The 20,523-nt window shown below is 51.5% G+C and overlaps 1 protein-coding gene across 1 annotated transcript; it reads left to right on the top strand.

The window, feature by feature from the left end:
- The first annotated feature begins 2,191 nt into the window (after positions 1 to 2,191).
- Positions 2,192 to 19,627, top strand: LOC117968883 (trehalase-like). Its single transcript, XM_059010222.1, has 15 exons — positions 2,192 to 2,529; positions 3,865 to 3,965; positions 9,983 to 10,130; positions 10,730 to 10,817; positions 10,904 to 11,004; positions 11,173 to 11,265; positions 12,411 to 12,527; positions 13,038 to 13,160; positions 13,344 to 13,393; positions 13,923 to 14,123; positions 14,400 to 14,617; positions 15,954 to 16,065; positions 16,297 to 16,409; positions 18,765 to 18,818; positions 19,139 to 19,627. Exons 1-15 carry the CDS (start codon positions 2,447 to 2,449, stop codon positions 19,274 to 19,276), a joined length of 1,740 nt encoding a protein of 579 aa, XP_058866205.1. The 5' UTR covers positions 2,192 to 2,446; the 3' UTR covers positions 19,277 to 19,627.
- Positions 19,628 to 20,523: the final 896 nt, after the last annotated feature.

Here is a 20,523-nt window from a genome sequence, read left to right as displayed (position 1 = left end):
GGTGCTGGGTCATTGTGACAAATCACCCAACACGTTACACCCTATCCTCTCCAATTTACACCAGCCTTGCTTCCAATAAAAGGGCTCCTCCCTCAAGTCTGTAGCACAGAGTGTTTTTGAGCTCCAGGTTGGTTAATGTTAAGGGCGGGTTCCATCAGCCACATTTTGACTTCTCTAACATTTGACCCCTTTACCTGATCAGTCTGAAAATGCTTGGAACAACTCCAAGAACCAAGTTTGGTGTAAATCGGAGACAGTAGGATTTAAAATCCAACTTTTTGGGGGTGATTTGTCATGGAATGACCCAGTGATCAGTAATACACATTGCTGGCTGCGCTGCCCTTAAACACGGTAGATGCGGCCCAGTGCTTTATCAAACCCACCACCCTCCACACTGCAGCCCAGTGCTTTATCAAACACACCACCCTCTACACTGCAGCCCAGTGCTTTATCAAACACACCACCCTCCACACTCCAGCCCAGTGCTTTATCAAACACACCACCCTCTACACTGCAGCCCAGTGCTTTATCAAACACACCACCCTCCACACTCCAGCCCAGTGCTTTATCAAACACACCACCCTCTACACTGCAGCCCAGTGCTTTATCAAACACACCACCCTCTACACTGCAGCCCAGTGCTTTATCAAACCCACCACCCTCCACACTGCAGCCCAGTGCTTTATCAAACCTGCCACCCTCCACACTGCAGCCCAGTGCTTTATCAAACCCACCACCCTCCACACTGCAGCCCAGTGCTTTATCAAACACACCACCCTCCACACTGCAGCCCAGTGCTTTATCAAACCCACCACCCTCCACACTGCAGCCCAGTGCTTTATCAAACCCACCACCCTCCACACTGCAGCCCAGTGCTTTATCAAACCCACCACCCTCCACACTGCAGCCCAGTGCTTTATCAAACCCACCACCCTCCACACTGCAGCCCAGTGCTTTATCAAACCCACCACCCTCCACACTGCAGCCCAGTGCTTTATCAAACCCACCACCCTCCACACTGCAGCCCAGTGCTTTATCAAACACACCACCCTCCACACTGCAGCCCAGTGCTTTATCAAACCCACCACCCTCCACACTGCAGCCCAGTGCTTTATCAAACCCACCACCCTCCACACTGCAGCCCAGTGCTTTATCAAACACACCACCCTCCACACTGCAGCCCAGTGCTTTATCAAACACACCACCCTCCACACTGCAGCCCAGTGCTTTATCAAACCCACCACCTTCCACACTGCAGCCCAGTGCTTTATCAAACACACCACCCTCCACACTGCAGCCCAGTGCTTTATCAAACACATCACCCTCCACACTGCAGCCCAGTGCTTTATCAAACCCACCACCCTCCACACTGCAGCCCAGTGCTTTATCAAACACACCACCCTCCACACTGCAGCCCAGTGCCTTATCAAACCCACCACCCTCCACACTGCAGCCCAGTGCTTTATCAAACCCACCACCCTCCACACTGCAGCCCAGTGCTTTATCAAACCCACCACCCTCCACACTGCAGCCCAGTGCTTTATCAAACACACCACCCTCCACACTGCAGCCCAGTGCTTTATCAAACACACCACCCTCCACACTGCAGCCCAGTGCTTTATCAAACCCACCACCTTCCACACTGCAGCCCAGTGCTTTATCAAACCCACCACCCTCCACACTGCAGCCCAGTGCTTTATCAAACCCACCACCCTCCACACTGCAGCCCAGTGCTTTATCAAACACACCACCCTCCACACTGCAGCCCAGTGCTTTATCAAACCCACCACCCTCCACACTGCAGCCCAGTGCTTTATCAAACCCGCCACCTTCCACACTGCAGCCCAGTGCTTTATCAAACCCACCACCCTCCACACTGCAGCCCAGTGCTTTATCAAACACACCACCCTCCACACTGCAGCCCAGTGCTTTATCAAACCCTCCACCCTCCACACTGCAGCCCAGTGCTTTATCAAACCCACCACCCTCCACACTGCAGCCCAGTGCTTTATCAAACACACCACCCTCCACACTGCAGCCCAGTGCTTTCTCAAACCCTCCACACTGCAGCCAAACACTTTTTTTTTTGTCTAACCACTGGGCTACTGAAACCCTCTTCCCTCCACCCACAGCAGACTGGAGCATTAGCCAGCGTGCTGCCCCAGTCCAATGCAGAGGTTTCCTACAAGGGCAGATGACAAGACCGCTCTGTTGAGAGGAGCTCGACATGCAGTAACCGAAACGAATGCCAGGCCGTGTTTATCTGTGCAAACCACATGAGCAACACAGACTCCTATTGGTTGTGTTGCGTCTCGTTATTGTTTTTGCCACCCTATTTAATAGCTCGGAGACCTTGGTGGTTTAACCCAAGATAAAGCAATACAGCTGCGTGTCTGCTTGCAGTGACCGTGTGAGTCCTCGCTCTCTGTGTGTGTGTGCGCGCAGTATGGCTGTGTTTCAGATCTGGATACCTGTCCTGCTGCCCCTGCTATTGGAGACCACATGTGCGCTCCCTCCACCTTGCCACAGGTAACACGGAATCGCCTTCGCTGTGCGCTTTGTGGTAAAACACTAATATAATTAGGCGTAGTTAAGTGTTTTGCAATGTAGCTTTGCGGTGCAGTATAGTGCACCCTGATATTAACCGCTTGAGACGGCTGTGTCGTATGGAAATGACGTTGCGTTAGAATGAGCTGCAGTGTTTAATTGTTCTTATAAACGCAAGTGGAGTGGATACCAGCTTGTAACGAGACCTTCGCTATCCAAACTAATTGGAGCCAGCGGAGTGGTTAAGAAATTCAGTTGAATTGAATTATTTATACGTCTGCAGTTATGTACTGTACTCTAAACGGGAGAGAGAGAGAGAGAGAGAGAGAGAGAGAGAGAGAGAGAGAGAGAGAGAGAGAGAGAGAGAGAGAGAGGGGGGGCTGGTTCTGTGTTTACAAAGTAGACAAAGCGCTGAGAAAAGCGCTCTGTTTAAGTGGGGTTCAGTAATGGTGTGGCACGCATTGTGTGAGATCGAGGCTGTTTTTAATCATGCTCTTTAACAGGCTTTGTTTTTGCTAACTCATAAACAGCACTAGTTGTCTGGACTTTGTGCTCTGAAGAACTGTTTGAGTTATCTATTATTACAACAGTCTATGATACCGGGCCGCTTATCGTGTTATTGAAATAATAAATAAAATAGCTATATTCAGCTAAAAATCCTGATGCTGTATCTTGCACCCTGTAAAGCTAGTCTAGATACTGAACAACAACCACTGGAGGATTAAGATCTATTTTGATAGCACTGGTCTGTCTGCATTGCTATTGCAGTGCCCCTGTCTGTCTGCATTGCCATCGCAGTGCCCCTGTCTGTCTGCATTGCTATCGCAGTGTCCCTGTGTGTCTGCATTGCTATTGCAGTGCCCCTGTCTGTCTGCATTGCTATTGCAGTGCCCCTGTCTGTCTGCATTGCCATCGCAGTGCCCCTGTCTGTCTGCATTGCTATCGCAGTGTCCCTGTGTGTCTGCATTGCTATTGCAGTGCCCCTGTCTGTCTGCATTGCTATCGCAGTGCCCCTGTCTGTCTGCATTGCTATCGCAGTGCCCCTGTCTGTCTGCATTGCTATTGCAGTGCCCCTGTGTGTCTGCATTGCTATTGCAGTGCCCCTGTCTGTCTGCATTGCTATCGCAGTGCCCCTGTCTGTCTGCATTGCTATCGCAGTGCCCCTGTCTGTCTGCATTGCTATCGCAGTGCCCCTGTCTGTCTGCATTGCTATTGCAGTGCCCGTCTGTCTGCATTGCTATTGTAGTGCCCCTGTCTGTCTGTATTGCTATTGCAATGCCCCTGGCTGTCTGCATTGTTTCTCTCTCTGCCTCTCAGTCCCATCTACTGCAGTGGAGCCCTCCTGAAGCAGGTCCAGCTGGCCAAGCTGTTTGATGATGACAAGCACTTTGTGGATATGAAGTTAAAGGAGCCTCCGGGTGAGTGCTGTGTAGTGGCTTCTAGCTTAGATGTGTGTTTGTTTGTTTGTTTGTTTGTTTGTTTGTTTGTTTGTTTGTTTCCTCGACGTTGTGTCTCAGTAGATCTGGGGTAAGACTCTTCTGTAGAACTGTAGAAGGTGTAATTGATGAAAGATGAAAGGTTTTATTTCCAGTACTGCATCCACACAAACACTCAGTCCAGTGACTCCCGGTGTCTCCCGCTCCCCTGCCCTGCCCGCTATTTAGAAAGCAAGCCAGCCAAGCAGCAGGCAGGTTCATGTCTGTGCCCTTTGGCCCTCATGTGGCAGATCATTGCTACCATTGAAGGTGAAAAGATGAACCATTTTATTTCCTATTTCAAACTCTTTTTTTTTATTAATATGACACATCAAACAACAGACCCACAGTTCCCAATGATTTTGGCTAGAAGCGCCATACCGATCACTTATAGAAGCGCCATACCGATCACTTACAGAAGCGCCATACCGATCACTTACAGAAGCACCATACCGATCACTTACAGAAGCGCCATACCGATCACTTACAGAAGCGCCATACCGATCACTTACAGAAGCGCCATACCGATCACTTACAGAAGCGCCATACCGATCACTTACAGAAGCGCCATACCGATCACTTACAGAAGCGCCATACCGATCACTTACAGAAGCGCCATACCGATCACTCACAGAAGCGCCATACCGATCACTCACAGAAGCGCAATACCGATCACTTACAGAAGCGCCATACCGATCACTCACAGAAGCGCCATACCGATCACTACAGAAGCGCCATACCGATCACTTACAGAAGCGCCATACCGATCACTTACAGAAGCGCCATACCGATCACTTATAGAAGCACCATACCGATCACTTACAGAAGCGCCATACCGATCACTTACAGAAGCGCCATACCGATCACTTACAGAAGCGCCATACCGATCACTTACAGAAGCGCCATACCGATCACTTACAGAAGCACCATACCGATCACTTACAGAAGCGCCATACCGATCACTTACAGAAGCGCCATACCGATCACTTACAGAAGCGCCATACCGATCACTTACAGAAGCGCCATACCGATCACTTACAGAAGCGCCATACCGATCACTTATAGAAGCACCATACCGATCACTTACAGAAGCGCCATACCGATCACTTACAGAAGCGCCATACCGATCACTTACAGAAGCGCCATACCGATCACTTACAGAAGCGCCATACCGATCACTTACAGAAGCGCCATACCGATCACTTACAGAAGCGCCATACCGATCACTTACAGAAGCACCATACCGATCACTTACACCATACCGATCACTTACAGAAGCGCAATACCGATCACTTACAGAAGCGCCATACCGATCACTCACAGAAGCGCCATACCGATCACTACAGAAGCGCCATACCGATCACTTACAGAAGCGCCATACCGATCACTTACAGAAGCGCCATACCGATCACTTATAGAAGCACCATACCGATCACTTACAGAAGCGCCATACCGATCACTTACAGAAGCGCCATACCGATCACTTACAGAAGCGCCATACCGATCACTTACAGAAGCGCCATACCGATCACTTACAGAAGCGCCATACCGATCACTTACAGAAGCGCCATACCGATCACTTACAGAAGCACCATACCGATCACTTACACCATACCGATCACTTACAGAAGCACCATACCGATCACTCACAGAAGCGCCATACCGATCACTCACAGAAGCGCCATACCGATCACTTACAGAAGCGCCATACCGATCACTTACAGAAGCACCATACCGATCACTTACAGAAGCACCATACCGATCACTTACAGAAGCGCCATACCGATCACTTACAGAAGCGCCATACCGATCACTTATAGAAGCACCATACCGATCACTTACAGAAGCGCCATACCGATCACTTACAGAAGCACCATACCGATCACTTACAGAAGCGCCATACCGATCACTTACAGAAGCGCCATACCGATCACTTATAGAAGCACCATACCGATCACTTACAGAAGCGCCATACCGATCACTTACAGAAGCGCCATACCGATCACTTACAGAAGCGCCATACCGATCACTACAGAAGCACCATACCGATCACTTACAGAAGCGCCATACCGATCACTTACAGAAGCGCCATACCGATCACTTACAGAAGCGCCATACCGATCACTTACAGAAGCGCCATACCGATCACTTACAGAAGCGCCATACCGATCACTTACAGAAGCGCCATACCGATCACTTACAGAAGCGCCATACCGATCACTTACAGAAGCGCCATACCGATCACTTACAGAAGCGCCATACCGATCACTTACAGAAGCGCCATACCGATCACTTACAGAAGCGCCATACCGATCACTTACAGAAGCACCATACCGATCACTTACAGAAGCGCCATACCGATCACTTACAGAAGCGCCATACCGATCACTTACAGAAGCCCAAAACCGATCACTTACAGAAGCGCCATACCGATCACTTACAGAAGCGCCATACCGATCACTCACAGAAGCGCCATACCGATCACTTACAGAAGCGCCATACCGATCACTTACAGAAGCGCCATACCGATCACTTACAGAAGCGCCATACCGATCACTTACAGAAGCGCCATACCGATCACTTACAGAAGCGCCATACCGATCACTTACAGAAGCGCCATACCGATCACTTACAGAAGCACCATACCGATCACTTACAGAAGCGCCATACCGATCACTTACAGAAGCGCCATACCGATCACTTACAGAAGCGCCATACCGATCACTCACAGAAGCGCCATACCGATCACTTACAGAAGCGCCATACCGATCACTTACAGAAGCGCCATACCGATCACTTACAGAAGCGCCATACCGATCACTACAGAAGCGCCATACCCATCACTTACAGAAGCGCCATACCGATCACTTACAGAAGCACCATACCGATCACTTACAGAAGCGCCATACCGATCACTTACAGAAGCGCCATACCGATCACTTACAGAAGCGCCATACCGATCACTTACAGAAGCGCCATACCGATCACTTACAGAAGCGCCATACCGATCACTTACAGAAGCGCCATACCGATCACTTACAGAAGCGCCATACCGATCACTTACAGAAGCGCCATACCGATCACTTACAGAAGCGCCATACCGATCACTTACAGAAGCGCCATACCGATCACTTACAGAAGCGCCATACCGATCACTTACAGAAGCGCCATACCGATCACTTACAGAAGCGCCATACCGATCACTTACAGAAGCGCCATACCGATCACTTATAGAAGCACCATACCGATCACTTACAGAAGCGCCATACCGATCACTTACAGAAGCGCCATACCGATCACTTACAGAAGCGCCATACCGATCACTTACAGAAGCACCATACCGATCACTTACAGAAGCGCCATACCGATCACTTACAGAAGCACCATACCGATCACTTACAGAAGCGCCATACCGATCACTTACAGAAGCGCCATACCGATCACTTACAGAAGCGCCATACCGATCACTTATAGAAGCACCATACCGATCACTTACAGAAGCGCCATACCGATCACTTACAGAAGCGCCATACCGATCACTACAGAAGCGCCATACCGATCACTTACAGAAGCGCCATACCGATCACTTACAGAAGCGCCATACCGATCACTTACAGAAGCACCATACCGATCACTTACAGAAGCGCCATACCGATCACTTACAGAAGCACCATACCGATCACTTACAGAAGCACCATACCGATCACTTACAGAAGCGCCATACCGATCACTTACAGAAGCGCCATACCGATCACTTACAGAAGCGCCATACCGATCACTTACAGAAGCGCCATACCGATCACTTACAGAAGCGCCATACCGATCACTTACAGAAGCGCCATACCGATCACTTACAGAAGCGCCATACCGATCACTTACAGAAGCGCCATACCGATCACTCACAGAAGCGCCATACCGATCACTCACAGAAGCGCCATACCGATCACTTACAGAAGCGCCATACCGATCACTTACAGAAGCGCCATACCGATCACTTACAGAAGCGCCATACCGATCACTCACAGAAGCGCCATACCGATCACTTACAGAAGCGCCATACCGATCACTCACAGAAGCGCCATACCGATCACTACAGAAGCGCCATACCGATCACTTACAGAAGCGCCATACCGATCACTTACAGAAGCGCCATACCGATCACTTACAGAAGCGCCATACCGATCACTTACAGAAGCGCCATACCGATCACTCACAGAAGCGCCATACCGATCACTCACAGAAGCGCCATACCGATCACTCACAGAAGCGCCATACCGATCACTACAGAAGCGCCATACCGATCACTTACAGAAGCGCCATACCGATCACTTACAGAAGCGCCATACCGATCACTTACAGAAGCGCCATACCGATCACTTACAGAAGCGCCATTCTAAAAAAAAAAAAAAAAAAAGGTGTAATTTACTAAAAAGCAGACTAAATAGCAGCAAGTATAACTATTTTGACTGCACTTGTTTCTCCCTACAGAGACTACAGATTGTTTTTGCAGTGTTTTTATGGGATGGGGTACTTCAAAAGAGCTCAATGCAGTGAAGCTCAATGAGACACGGGCAGCTCAAGATAAAGAGCTCAATAAGACACGTGCAGCTCGAGATAAAGAGCTCAATGAGACACGTGCAGCTCAAGATAAAGAGCTCAATGAGACACGGGCAGCTCAAGATAAAGAGCTCATTGAGACACGGGCAGCTCGAGATAAAGAGCTCAATGAGACACGTGCAGCTCGAGATAAAGAGCTCAATGAGACACGGGCAGCTCGAGATAAAGAGCTCAATGAGACACGGGCAGCTCGAGATAAAGAGCTCAATGAGACACGTGCAGCTCGAGATAAAGAGCTCAATGAGACACGTGCAGCTCAAGATAAAGAGCTCAATGAGACACGTGCAGCTCGAGATAAAGAGCTCAATGAGACACGTGCAGCTCAAGATAAAGAGCTCAATGAGACACGTGCAGCTCGAGATAAAGAGCTCAATGAGACACGTGCAGCTCGAGATGAAGAGCTCAATGAGACACGTGCAGCTCGAGATGAAGAGCTCAATGAGACACGTGCAGCTCAAGATAAAGAGCTCAATGAGACACGGGCAGCTCGAGATAAAGAGCTCAATGAGACACGTGCAGCTCGAGATGAAGAGCTCAATGAGACACGTGCAGCTCAAGATAAAGAGCTCAATGAGACACGTGCAGCTCGAGATAAAGAGCTCAATGAGACACGTGCAGCTCGAGATGAAGAGCTCAATGAGACACGTGCAGCTCAAGATAAAGAGCTCAATGAGACACGGGCAGCTCAAGATAAAGAGCTCAGTGAGACACGTGCAGCTCGAGATAAAGAGCTCAATGAGACACGGGCAGCTCGAGATAAAGAGCTCAATGAGACACGTGCAGCTCGAGATGAAGAGCTCAATGAGACACGTGCAGCTCAAGATAAAGAGCTCAATGAGACACGTGCAGCTCGAGATGAAGAGCTCAATGAGACACGGGCAGCTCGAGATAAAGAGCTCAATGAGACACGTGCAGCTCAAGATAAAGAGCTCAATGAGACACGTGCAGCTCGAGATAAAGAGCTCAATGAGACACGTGCAGCTCGAGATGAAGAGCTCAATGAGACACGTGCAGCTCAAGATAAAGAGCTCAATGAGACACGGGCAGCTCAAGATAAAGAGCTCAGTGAGACACGTGCAGCTCGAGATAAAGAGCTCAATGAGACACGTGCAGCTCAAGATAAAGCCATTCATTGTACAGCTTAGTTAAATCCAATTTTTTGCATGCATGAACCCGCTGTTGATCAAGCCAGTCCCTCAGTCTGGAGCAGTTCTGTCGAAGTATCTTCTGTGTTAAGCTTTCTGAATTGCACCCCAGTTGATCGTGCCCCTTGTCTTTGTGTGCACCCTGAAGCTTGTCTACCTGACTTGGTTTCTTCCGGTTTTGTTTTTGTGTGCCGGCAGAGAAGGTGCTTTCCGCTTTTCACAACCTGACGTCGGGGGCCCCTGGGGGGAAACCCAGTGTGGCCCAGCTCCGAGAGTTCCTCGACTCCTTCTTCGAGGCCCCCGGGCAGGAGTTTGAACCCTGGACCCCGGCAGACTGGCACAGTGGGTAGGTGGCTCTGACTCGGGGATTGGGGTGGGTATAATCTCACAGGTACACGGGCATGTCAGAGCAAGGGAATGGTACACGCTCCGAAGAATCCCACGAAGCACTGAAACTCTGGTGCTGATCTGTGTGCTGCTGTGCAGTGAAGGCCACTCGTTAACTCCCTTAACTGCAACTCAGAAGCTCAGTCATGACGAGGCACTGTGCCGTGGCTGTGTGTCTCAAATGAGAAATCAACCACCGCTGTTAAGGATCTGTCGAGATTCCTTGTCTTGTGTGTGGATGCCTTCCTGTGCCTAGAACACAAGGCACAGTCCAGGTTAAGATGCAACAACATCTCTCATCATTCATGGTAGTTGAGGTCGTTGTTCTACTGAAAGGCTGGAACTGCTTTGCTTTGGGGTTTGGTCATTTCTCATAACAATAAGTGAGACTCCACACACGGCGTATTCATCCACAATATAACACCGGCCTCATCAGTGGAACTTCAGAAAGAGAATCGGAACACTCTTTTTGATTGAGTGCTTGAAGTTCTGGATGAGTTACCTTTGAAAGTGTGACCCCCCCCCCCCCCCCCCCCCCTCCTCCCCTCTCGTTCACAGGCCCCTGTTCCTGGAGAGAATCTCGGACCCGAGTCTACGCAGCTGGGCGGCTGAACTGCACGCTCTCTGGAAATCCCTGGGGAGGAAGGTACGCAGCCAGCGAGGGTTAACTGTGGGATCCTTTAAGAGCAGCGTGACAGACAGCAGTCACGCGTGTGTCGTGTGTGTTCTCAGGTGCGTGCTGATGTGAAGAATCACCCAGAGCTCTACTCCCAAATCTACACCCCTAACCCCATCATCGTCCCGGGAGGGCGCTTCAGGGAGCTCTACTATTGGTGAGTAACCTCGGAAGGGGGCGGGGCAAGGTGACATCATTGAGGCAGACCGTGTGGCTGATTCCATCGGTGCGTTCTTGTGGCTCTCGTGGTTCTAGCGCTGGTGTGTCGGCTGCATGATCTTGTTTTTCCCTGTTCCAATCCTGCTGACTAATTCCCGCTCCACAGGGATTCGTACTGGGTGATCAACGGCCTGCTGCTGTCGGAGATGAAGGACACGGCCAGAGGGATGATCGATAACTTCTTTCACCTGGTCCGCAGGTGAGACACACCCCGCGCTTCGGGAAGAACCCTTCCCGCAGCCAATCAGGTCAAAGAGAAGGACGGCCCTCGCAGAGCGAACAAACAAGGTGGAGGATGAACAGCTTCTAGAGCTGCTCCAATTCAACTTTATCTGATTTCAAACACCAGCATGTTCTGATGGACTTTCATCAGCGTATGGCTGTGTACCTGTCTTCCGTATCTCTCTTCTGTAAACAATTAATGTGCTGGAATGTTACTCATTTATGCTTCTAAGAGCTGAAGTAACAACAGAAGATAGTTCCACATTAATGATTAACAGAAAAAAACCTTGAATACCCCAATAATTCAACTGATTAGCCCAGTTAAAAAAAATATATATATTATTTGACTTAAATAGTAAATAAGAGAGTCTGTTTTCTAATACATGTAATTACACAGTACAGTTTACTACAGTCATTCACCACAACAACACATTCCTTCAAAGTGAAATGAGAAAATGTGTGTGTGTGTGTGTGTGTGTGTGTTCTCAGTCGGGGGGTGTCACTGATGCACCTCTGTGTGTGTGTGTGTGTGTGTGTGTTCTCAGTCGGGGGGTGTCACTGGCGCTCCTCTCTGTGTGTGTGTGTGTGTGTGTGTGTGTGTTCTCAGTCAGGGGGGTGTCACTGATGCTCCTCTGTGTGTGTGTGTGTGTGTGTGTGTGTGTGTGTGTGTGTTCTCAGTCGGGGGGTGTCACTGGCGCTCCTCTGTGTGTGTGTGTGTGTGTGTGTGTGTGTGTGTGTTCTCAGTCGGGGGGTGTCACTGATGCTCCTCTGTGTGTGTGTGTGTGTGTGTGTGTGTGTGTGTTCTCAGTCGGGGGGTGTCACTGGCACTCCTCTCTCTCTCTGTGTGTGTGTGTGTGTGTGTGTGTTTTCAGTCGGGGGGTGTCACTGGCACTCCTCTCTCTCTGTGTGTGTGTGTTTTCAGTCGGGGGGTGTCACTGATGCTCCTCTGTGTGTGTGTGTGTGTGTGTGTGTGTTCTCAGTCGGGGGGTGTCACTGGCACTCCTCTCTCTCTCTGTGTGTGTGTTTTCAGTCGGGGGGTGTCACTGGCGCCCCTCTCTCTGTGTGTGTGTTCTCAGTCGGGGGTGTCACTGGCGCTCCTCTCTGTGTGTTTTTGTTGGACAGGTACGGCTTCATCCCAAACGGTGGGCGTGTTTATTATGAGCAGCGGAGCCAGCCCCCCTTCCTCACCCTCATGGTGGAGAGTTACTACCAGTCCACTCTGGACAAGGAGTTCCTCAGGTAGATCCCTCTCTCTCTCTCTCTCTGTCTCTCTCTGTCTCTCTGTCTCTCTCTCTCTGTGTCTCTCTCTGTCTCTCTCTCTCTCTCTCTGTGATTCTGGTTTTGTTTTTGTCTTTTACTAGCGCTGGTACGAGCATAGGTTTGTCATGTCTTTAATTCTAAATTAGCTGGAAACACGAGTTCTGTATAACTCATACTGTATTACAGTTAAGTAGCAACTGGAGTAAAATGGTGTCATTTATTTTCGATGTCATTTATGATGTATTTTTGATACAGTCAGAGCTGCAGAACTCTCTTGTAGTGTGATAACTCGTGTCAGAACTGCACACCACACACGGATACAATAGTAAGCATGTCTGAGCCCGTTTTTCTTTATTTTCCAGTACCAGACTTCCAAACTGTTTCATTATTTATCCCAGGGTCGTCTTTCTGTAAAGTTAGCCTACTCACTGAGAAAGCTCTTAAAATCGAAATCCTCTCCCCCTCTCTTCCTCTCTCTCCACCCCTCAGAGGTGCCGTGGACCTGTTGGAGCAGGAGTACTTGTTCTGGATGAGAAACCGCTCCGTGTCCATTGAGATCCAGGGCGCCCTGCACACTCTGAACCAGTACAGCGTGCAGGCAGGGGAGCCCAGGTACAGCACAGCGCTCTGTAACATGCAGAATAGCCACAGGACACTAGTCTGTGTGCAGAGTACTGTCAGCAATGGGGAGCCTGTGAGGGTATTGATGATATTATAATATGTGGCACTGTGGGGATGGTTTAGACTGGGGTGACTGGTCCGAAGCAATGGGACTGAACTGTGCTGTTTTTCCAGACCTGAATCGTACTCGGACGACTGGGAGCTGGCTGAAGGTTTGACCGAAGGTAATGCAGCCCTCTTTCCTGCCAGTGCTGTGCTGGACTACCTGTCTGATCAGCTCCCCTCTGTCTGTTCCAAGCCCCCTCATTAGCTGACTCTCCCCTCCCAGTCTGTTCCAAGCCCCCTGATTGGCTCTGTGTCTGTTCCAAGCCCCCTGATTGGCTCTCCCCCTATGCGTGTCTATTCCAAGCCCCCTGATTTGGCTGACTCTCCCTTTCAGTGTGTCTGTTCCAAGCCCCCTGATTGGCTGACTTCCCCTCTCAGTGTTCTGTTTCAAGCCCCCTCATTGGCTGAGTCTCCCCCTCTGTGTCTGTTCCAAGCCCCCTGATTGGCTCTGGCTGTTCCAAGCCCCCTGATTGGCTCTCCCTCTGTCAGTGTGTCTCTTCCAAGCCCCCTGATTTGGCTGACTCCCTCTCTCATTGTGTCTCTTCCAAACCCCCTGATTTGGCTGACTCCCCCTCTCATTGTGTCTGTTCCAAGCCCCCTGACTGGCTGACTCCCCCCTCTGTGTTTCTGTTTCCCCATCTCTCCCAGCTGGGAAGCAGGCCATGTGGGCGGAGCTGCAGTCGGGGGCGGAGTCAGGCTGGGATTTCTCATCCCGCTGGTTCATCGACGGCGAGGGACAGAACCGGGGGACGCTGCGGGACACCAGGACGAGACTCATTGTCCCCGTCGACCTCAACACGCTGCTGTGCCGCAACGAGAGGACCATCGCCTCCTTCCACCGCACGCTGGGTAGCGAGGGGGGCAGGGGGGGTGTGAGAGTCTGATTCGCTGGCCTCTCCTTCCTTTCATCTCTGGAGACCTGGCTTCTAATCCAGCTGCTCGGGTGCATGTGAAAGCAGTTCTGTGCTTTGCATCTATCCAAGTTTTCTGCACGGAGCACTATATAAGAATCCGTAGTAACTCTGTAGTGAAAGGGGATAAAGAAACATTTCATAGCGTGGTAGCATGATTAGTGAGACCGTGCCGTGCCAGACTGACTGCACTTTTGCACCCGTGTCTCCGCAGGTAACCTCGAGATGGCTGAGCAGTTTGAGCTGGCTCTGGAAAACCGAGTGAAGGCGGTGAGAGCCGTGTTCTGGGACGAGTCGCTGGGCGCCTGGTTCGACTACAGCCTGCAAACCAACTCTTCTCACCAGGCCTTCTACCCCTCCAACCTGGCTCCACTGTGGGCTCAGTGCTTCTCAGAGCCCAGCGCGGGGGAGAGAGCACTCCGGTACCTGCAGGTCAGTGTATCAGCGTGGGCTCGGTGCTTCTCAGAGCCCAGCGCGGGGGAGAGAGCGCTCCGGTACCTGCAGGTCAGTGTATCAGCGTGGGCTCGGTGCTTCTCAGAGCCCAGCGCGGGGGAGAGAGCGCTCCGGTACCTGCAGGTCAGTGTATCAGCGTGGGCTCGGTGCTTCTCAGAGCCCAGCTCGGGGGAGAGAGCGCTCCGGTACCTGCAGGTCAGTGTATCAGCGTGGGCTCGGTGCTTCTCAGAGCCCAGCGCGGGGGAGAGAGCGCTCCGGTACCTGCAGGTCAGTGTATCAGCGTGGGCTCGGTGCTTCTCAGAGCCCAGCGTGGGGGAGAGAGCGCTCCGGTACCTGCAGGTCAGTGTATCAGCGTGGGCTCGGTGCTTCTCAGAGCCCAGCGTGGGGGAGAGAGCGCTCCGGTACCTGCAGGTCAGTGTATCAGCGTGGGCTCGGTGCTTCACAGAGCCCAGCGTGGGAGAGAGAGCGCTCCGGTACCTGCAGGTCAGTGTATCAGCGTGGGCTCGGTGCTTCTCAGAGCCCAGCGCGGGGGAGAGAGCGCTCCGGTACCTGCAGGTCAGTGTATCAGCGTGGGCTCGGTGCTTCTCAGAGCCCAGCGCGGGCGAGAGAGCGCTCCGGTACCTGCAGGTCAGTGTATCAGCGTGGGCTCGGTGCTTCTCAGAGTCCAGCGCGGGGGAGAGAGCGCTCTGGTACCTGCAGGTCAGTGTATCAGCGCGGGCTCGGTGCTTCTCAGAGCCCAGCGCGGGGGAGAGAGCGCTCCGGTACCTGCAGGTCAGTGTATCAGCGTGGGCTCGGTGCTTCTCAGAGTCCAGCGCGGGGGAGAGAGCGCTCTGGTACCTGCAGGTCAGTGTATCAGCGCGGGCTCGGTGCTTCTCAGAGCCCAGCGCGGGGGAGAGAGCGCTCTGGTACCTGCAGGTCAGTGTATCAGCGTGGGCTCGGTGCTTCTCAGAGCCCAGCGCGGGGGAGAGAGCGCTCCGGTACCTGCAGGTCAGTGTATCAGCGTGGGCTCGGTGCTTCTCAGAGTCCAGCGCGGGGGAGAGAGCGCTCTGGTACCTGCAGGTCAGTGTATCAGCGTGGGCTCGGTGCTTCTCAGAGCCCAGCGTGTGGAGAAAGTGCTCCGGTACCTGCAGGTCAGTGTATCAGCGTGGGCTCGGTGCTTCTCAGAGCCCAGCGTGTGGAGAAAGTGCTCCGGTACCTGCAGGTCAGTGTATCAGTGACGCAGGGTTAGAAAATAGTCTTCCTGTCTGTCCTCTACTGAAACAATGTCCCCGCACCCCTGTCTGACTGTCCTCTTGTCCCTCTCTGTCTGTCCCAGGACAGTGGGATGCTGGGGTACCGCAATGGCGTCCCCACGTCCCAGATGGAGAGCGGAGAGCAGTGGGACTACCCCAACGCCTGGCCCCCCCTGCAGCTCATGATCATCGAAGGTAAGACCGGGGATCTGTGCTGGAGTTGTTTTACTCCAGTACACCGCGGTGTTGTATCGGAAAATACCAGCTTCTGAACAGCATGTACCCACATGGACCCTTTAATGAAAGCTATTATGATTAGTGGTAGTGGTTGTATTGAATATTGATTAGTACACACTGAGACATGTGTTATCCAGTTGTAACTACAGTGTGGTGATTTGAACCCCTGCCTGCCTGCCTGACTGACAGGGCTGATGAAGCTGAGCTCGGAGAAAGCAGAGCAGGTGACCTTTGACCTCGCGCAGAAATGGATCCGAACCAACTGGGCGGCTTACCAGCGAGACAAAGCCATGTTTGAAAAGGTAAGCGGGTTGGGACAGCGTTGGAGGTTCATCAGCAGCTCAGCGGCAGATCTTTGCTTTATTTGAGATGAAAGGCGCACAGCAGGCTGCTTCTGTCTCCTATTCACAGAGCGAAAGCTGCTGGTGCTTGAGATAGGAGCCCCTCTGCACTGCACAGTGTATTGAACAGAAAACACACATGCTTGATTCTTCAAAAAGCATTATATAAATCTGTCAGCCTTTCTCTCCCATGTTAGACACTGCTCTGGCCTTGTAGTTTCAGTAAAGAAGGGGACTGCAGAAGAGGCAGTGCTGTGTGCAGTAAACCCGTCCTGCCTGCTCTCAGCAGTGCTGTAACCTCAGCTCCGTCTCTAAGTGTGAGCAGGATAAACGCCAGGAAAGCCGCAGGCTGTGAGTCGGCTGCTTCTCCTCGTCGGCTCTCTTGTGTGTGTTCTTTGAGGAGGCGGTGTGTGTGCTGTTTCTCCTCAAGTCTGCGCAGGTCCTGGTGACTCAGCCTCAAGTCACTGCTACTCAACACTTAATACAAGGACTGACACCCACCTATTAGCATACACAGGAATGTGCAGCTCCAACCCCAGACTCATACTGTGGCTGACGTCGTCCCAGCTCGAGGCTGGTGTGGGCGGTGCTAAATGGATTATGTAACGTCACATGTATGTTTTTTCTACTGGGTGATTCAGAAAGAAGAAACTATGAGAAAAAAAAGCACATTGTTACAGAACAATTGATCTCCACTATGTGTTTCAGGAAAAGTAAAATGTGCTGGAGTTGAATCATGAATGTGACTCTCCTCTTCTCTCCCCTGCCCTCCTCCCTGTTCTCCCCTCTGTTCTCTCCCCTCCTCCCTGTTCTCTCCCCTCCTCCTCCCTGTTCTCTCTCCTCCCCTCTCTTCTCCTCCTCTTCTCTCTCTTCCTTCTCCCTGTTCTCTCCTCCTCCCTGTTCTCTCCTCGTCTCTCTCCCCTCCTCCTCCCTGTTCTCCCCTCTGTTCTCTCCCCTCCTCCTCTTCTCCTCCTCTCTCTTCTCTCTCTTCCCCTCCTCCTCCCTGTTCTCCCCTCTGTTCTCTCCCCTCCTCCCTGTTTTCTCCCCTCCTCCTCCTCTCCTCTCTCTTCTCTCTCTTCTCCTCCTCCTCCCTGTTCTCTCCTCCTCCTCCTACTCTCCTCTTCTCTCTCCTCCTTCTCCCTGTTCTCCCCTCCTCCTCCTCCCTGTTCTCCCCTCTGTTCTCTCCCCTCCTCCCTGTTTTCCCCCCTCCTCCTCCTCTCCTCTCTCTTCTCTCTCTTCTCCTCCTCCTCCCTGTTCTCTCCTCCTCCTCCTACTCTCCTCTTCTCTCTCCTCCTTCTCCCTGTTCTCCCCTCCTCCTCCTCCCTGTTCTCTCCCCTTCTCTTCCCTCCTCCTCCTCCTCCCTGTTCTCTCCTCTTCTCTCTCTCTCCCCTCCTCTTCCTCCTCCTCCTCCTCCTCCTCCTCCTCCCTGTTCTCTCCTCTTCTCTCTCTCTCCCCTCCTCCTCCTCCTCCTCCCTGTTCTCTCCTCTTCTCTCTCCCCTCCTCCTCCTCCTCCCTGTTCTCTCCCCTTCTCTTCCCTCCTCCTCCTCCTCCCTGTTCTCTCCTCTTCTCTCTCTCTCCCCTCCTCTTCCTCCTCCTCCTCCCTGTTCTCTCCTCTTCTCTCTCCCCTCCTCCTCCTCCTCCCTGTTCTCTCCTCTTCTCTCTCTCTCCCCTCCTCTTCCTCCTCCTCCTCCCCCTCCTCCCTGTTCTCTCCTCTTCTCTCTCTCTCCCCTCCTCTTCCTCCTCCTCCTCCTCCTCCTCCCTGTTCTCCCCTCTGTTCTCTCCCCTTCTCCTCCTCCTCCTCCTCCCTGTTCTCCCCTCTGTTCTCTCTCCCCTCCTCCTCCTCCCTGTTCTCTCCTCTTCTCTCTCCCCTCCTCCTCCTCCTCCTCCTCCCTGTTCTCCCCTCTGTTCTCTCTCCCCTCCTCCTCCTCCCTGTTCTCCCCTCTGTTCTCTCCCCTCCTCCTCCTCCCTGTTCTCTCCTCTTCTCTCCCCTCCTCCTCCTCCTCCTCCCTGTTCTCTCCTCTTCTCTCCCCTCCTCCTCCTCCTCCTCCTCCCTGTTCTCTCCTCTTCTCTCTCCCCTCCTCCTCCTCCTCCTCCTCCTCCCTTTTCTCTCCCCTTCTCTCCCCTCCTCCTCCTCCCTGTTCTCTCCTCTTCTCTCTCCCCTCCTCCTCCTCCTCCCTGTTCTCCCCTCTGTTCTCTCCCCTCCTCCTCCTCCTCCCTGTTCTCCCCTCTGTTCTCTCCCCTCCTCCTCCTCCCTGTTCTCTCCTCTTCTCTCTCCCCTCCTCCTCCTCCCTGTTCTCCCCTCCGTTCTCTCCCCAGTACGATGTGAATGGAGACGGGAAGCCAGGAGGAGGTGGAGAGTATGATGTTCAGGTGAGAGGCTGTGTTACTCCTGCAGTGTGGAAGTGCTGCTGTCTCATGAGTTGCAGTGAAGTTCAGTTGACAGGTCACAGTGATCAAAGCAAGTCATGTTAGTGTGTGTGTGTGTTTTAATTCAGCTTGTCAGTGTGAAGTGCTATTAAACTCTGTGGACATTAATCTCTTGACTGATAAAGAGACGAGAATGAACCCAACATGAAACCAGGCCGTGTAACCCTGTACCTGCCGTCCCTTCTCATTGGTGGATTGTGTTCCTGTCTCTGATTGGCTGTCCTGTTTGGGTTCCTGTCTCTGACTGGCTCTCTGTTCTCTAGCTGGGGTTCGGCTGGACGAATGGGGTGGCCCTGCAGCTCCTGAATCAGTTTGGGGGGCAGCTGACATCAGGATGCCCTCCACTGCACACCTGCCTCTTGGTGTGGCTCGTTAGCGCCGCCCTGGTGTTCTTCATGTGAACTGCAGCCGCTCCAAGGACCACACTGCACCTTTCCGCTGATAGAAAATAGCCGGTGCTGAAGACTGCGTTTGCTGTCACCTCAGTGGGAATATCCAGGCGAAACATTTGAGTTTTGAGATGTACAGATTTTTACTATGATCAGATAAGCCATCAATGAATCACAAACCCGAGGGTCTTGAATTGCAGTTTTACTGCACTGTAAGAAGAGCCTGATTTTAACTGAACTATCTCGATAATTGAAATATAGTATTACCTTTTCTGATTAAGCCAATAGTTAGCCACTAAGTGAAAACTCTGTGTTGAATAAAATGAAAGAAAATGTGAATCACAAATAAAAAGTTACGCAATGGCTCCCTCTAGCGGTTGGTGATTGTAATGGCCGGTGAAATAACTCGTCCCATCTCCAGTGCAAGGAGCTGGGGGAAGGCTCCACTCAAAGCTGGTCATACGAAAGTACATTCTGCAGTCGCTCTCTATTTTTTTTTGGGGGGGGGGGGAGGAGGAAGGGGGGGGGGGGAAATTTTTAAACTATTACCAACAAGAAAACAACCGTCTGTTTATTTAAATTCACACACACAACAAAAACTATTCCTTGAACAGAAAGGAAAAGACAAAGCAATGGTTAAGCTGCGTGTCGGTTTGGGTTTCCCTGAATCACAAGAAGAAACGTACGTCGCCTGCGCTCCGCTTTGAACGTGTCTGGAGTCTCTGCAGCGCGGAACATGTTGTTACTCAACCTGGCCACAAGGTGGCAGCAATGTTCTTATTAACAGGCTTCGCAAGATGAAAAACGGCTGGAGACCAAAACTCTGCAGTGTCCCTCTGCCGTTTAGTCACGTTTAGTTTTACGATCAAATAGGTTTCATACATTATTCAATAGTACAGCGTCCTGTGCACTGAGCTGTGTGTTTGCAAGTGTGCATACGAGTGTATCTCTGGCTGCTGTCATGCAAATACATTTTCTACTAGATAGATGCAGCCATTGAACACATATGAAGTCTTTCAATCGAAATAAAATCGAGCTGAAAAGCTGATGTAGTCTGTTTATAGGGAGCATGCCGTGGTTTAGACGCCAGTGCTTTGTCAATGACATTGTGAGGACAGATCTACACTCAGCGACGTTATCAGTGTAGTCGCTGCTAACAGGTTCCTATGGGGATGCGATTAATCAGTACTATGATAATGCTGACAGACCGGTTTACATTCTGAAGATTATATATCCGGATATATAAATAACTGATACAG

The sequence above is a fragment of the Acipenser ruthenus genome, chromosome 40, assembly GCF_902713425.1.
Source record: "Acipenser ruthenus chromosome 40, fAciRut3.2 maternal haplotype, whole genome shotgun sequence".
Taxonomy (NCBI): Eukaryota; Metazoa; Chordata; class Actinopteri; order Acipenseriformes; family Acipenseridae; genus Acipenser; species Acipenser ruthenus.
This window is presented reverse-complemented; position numbering and strand designations above follow the sequence as displayed.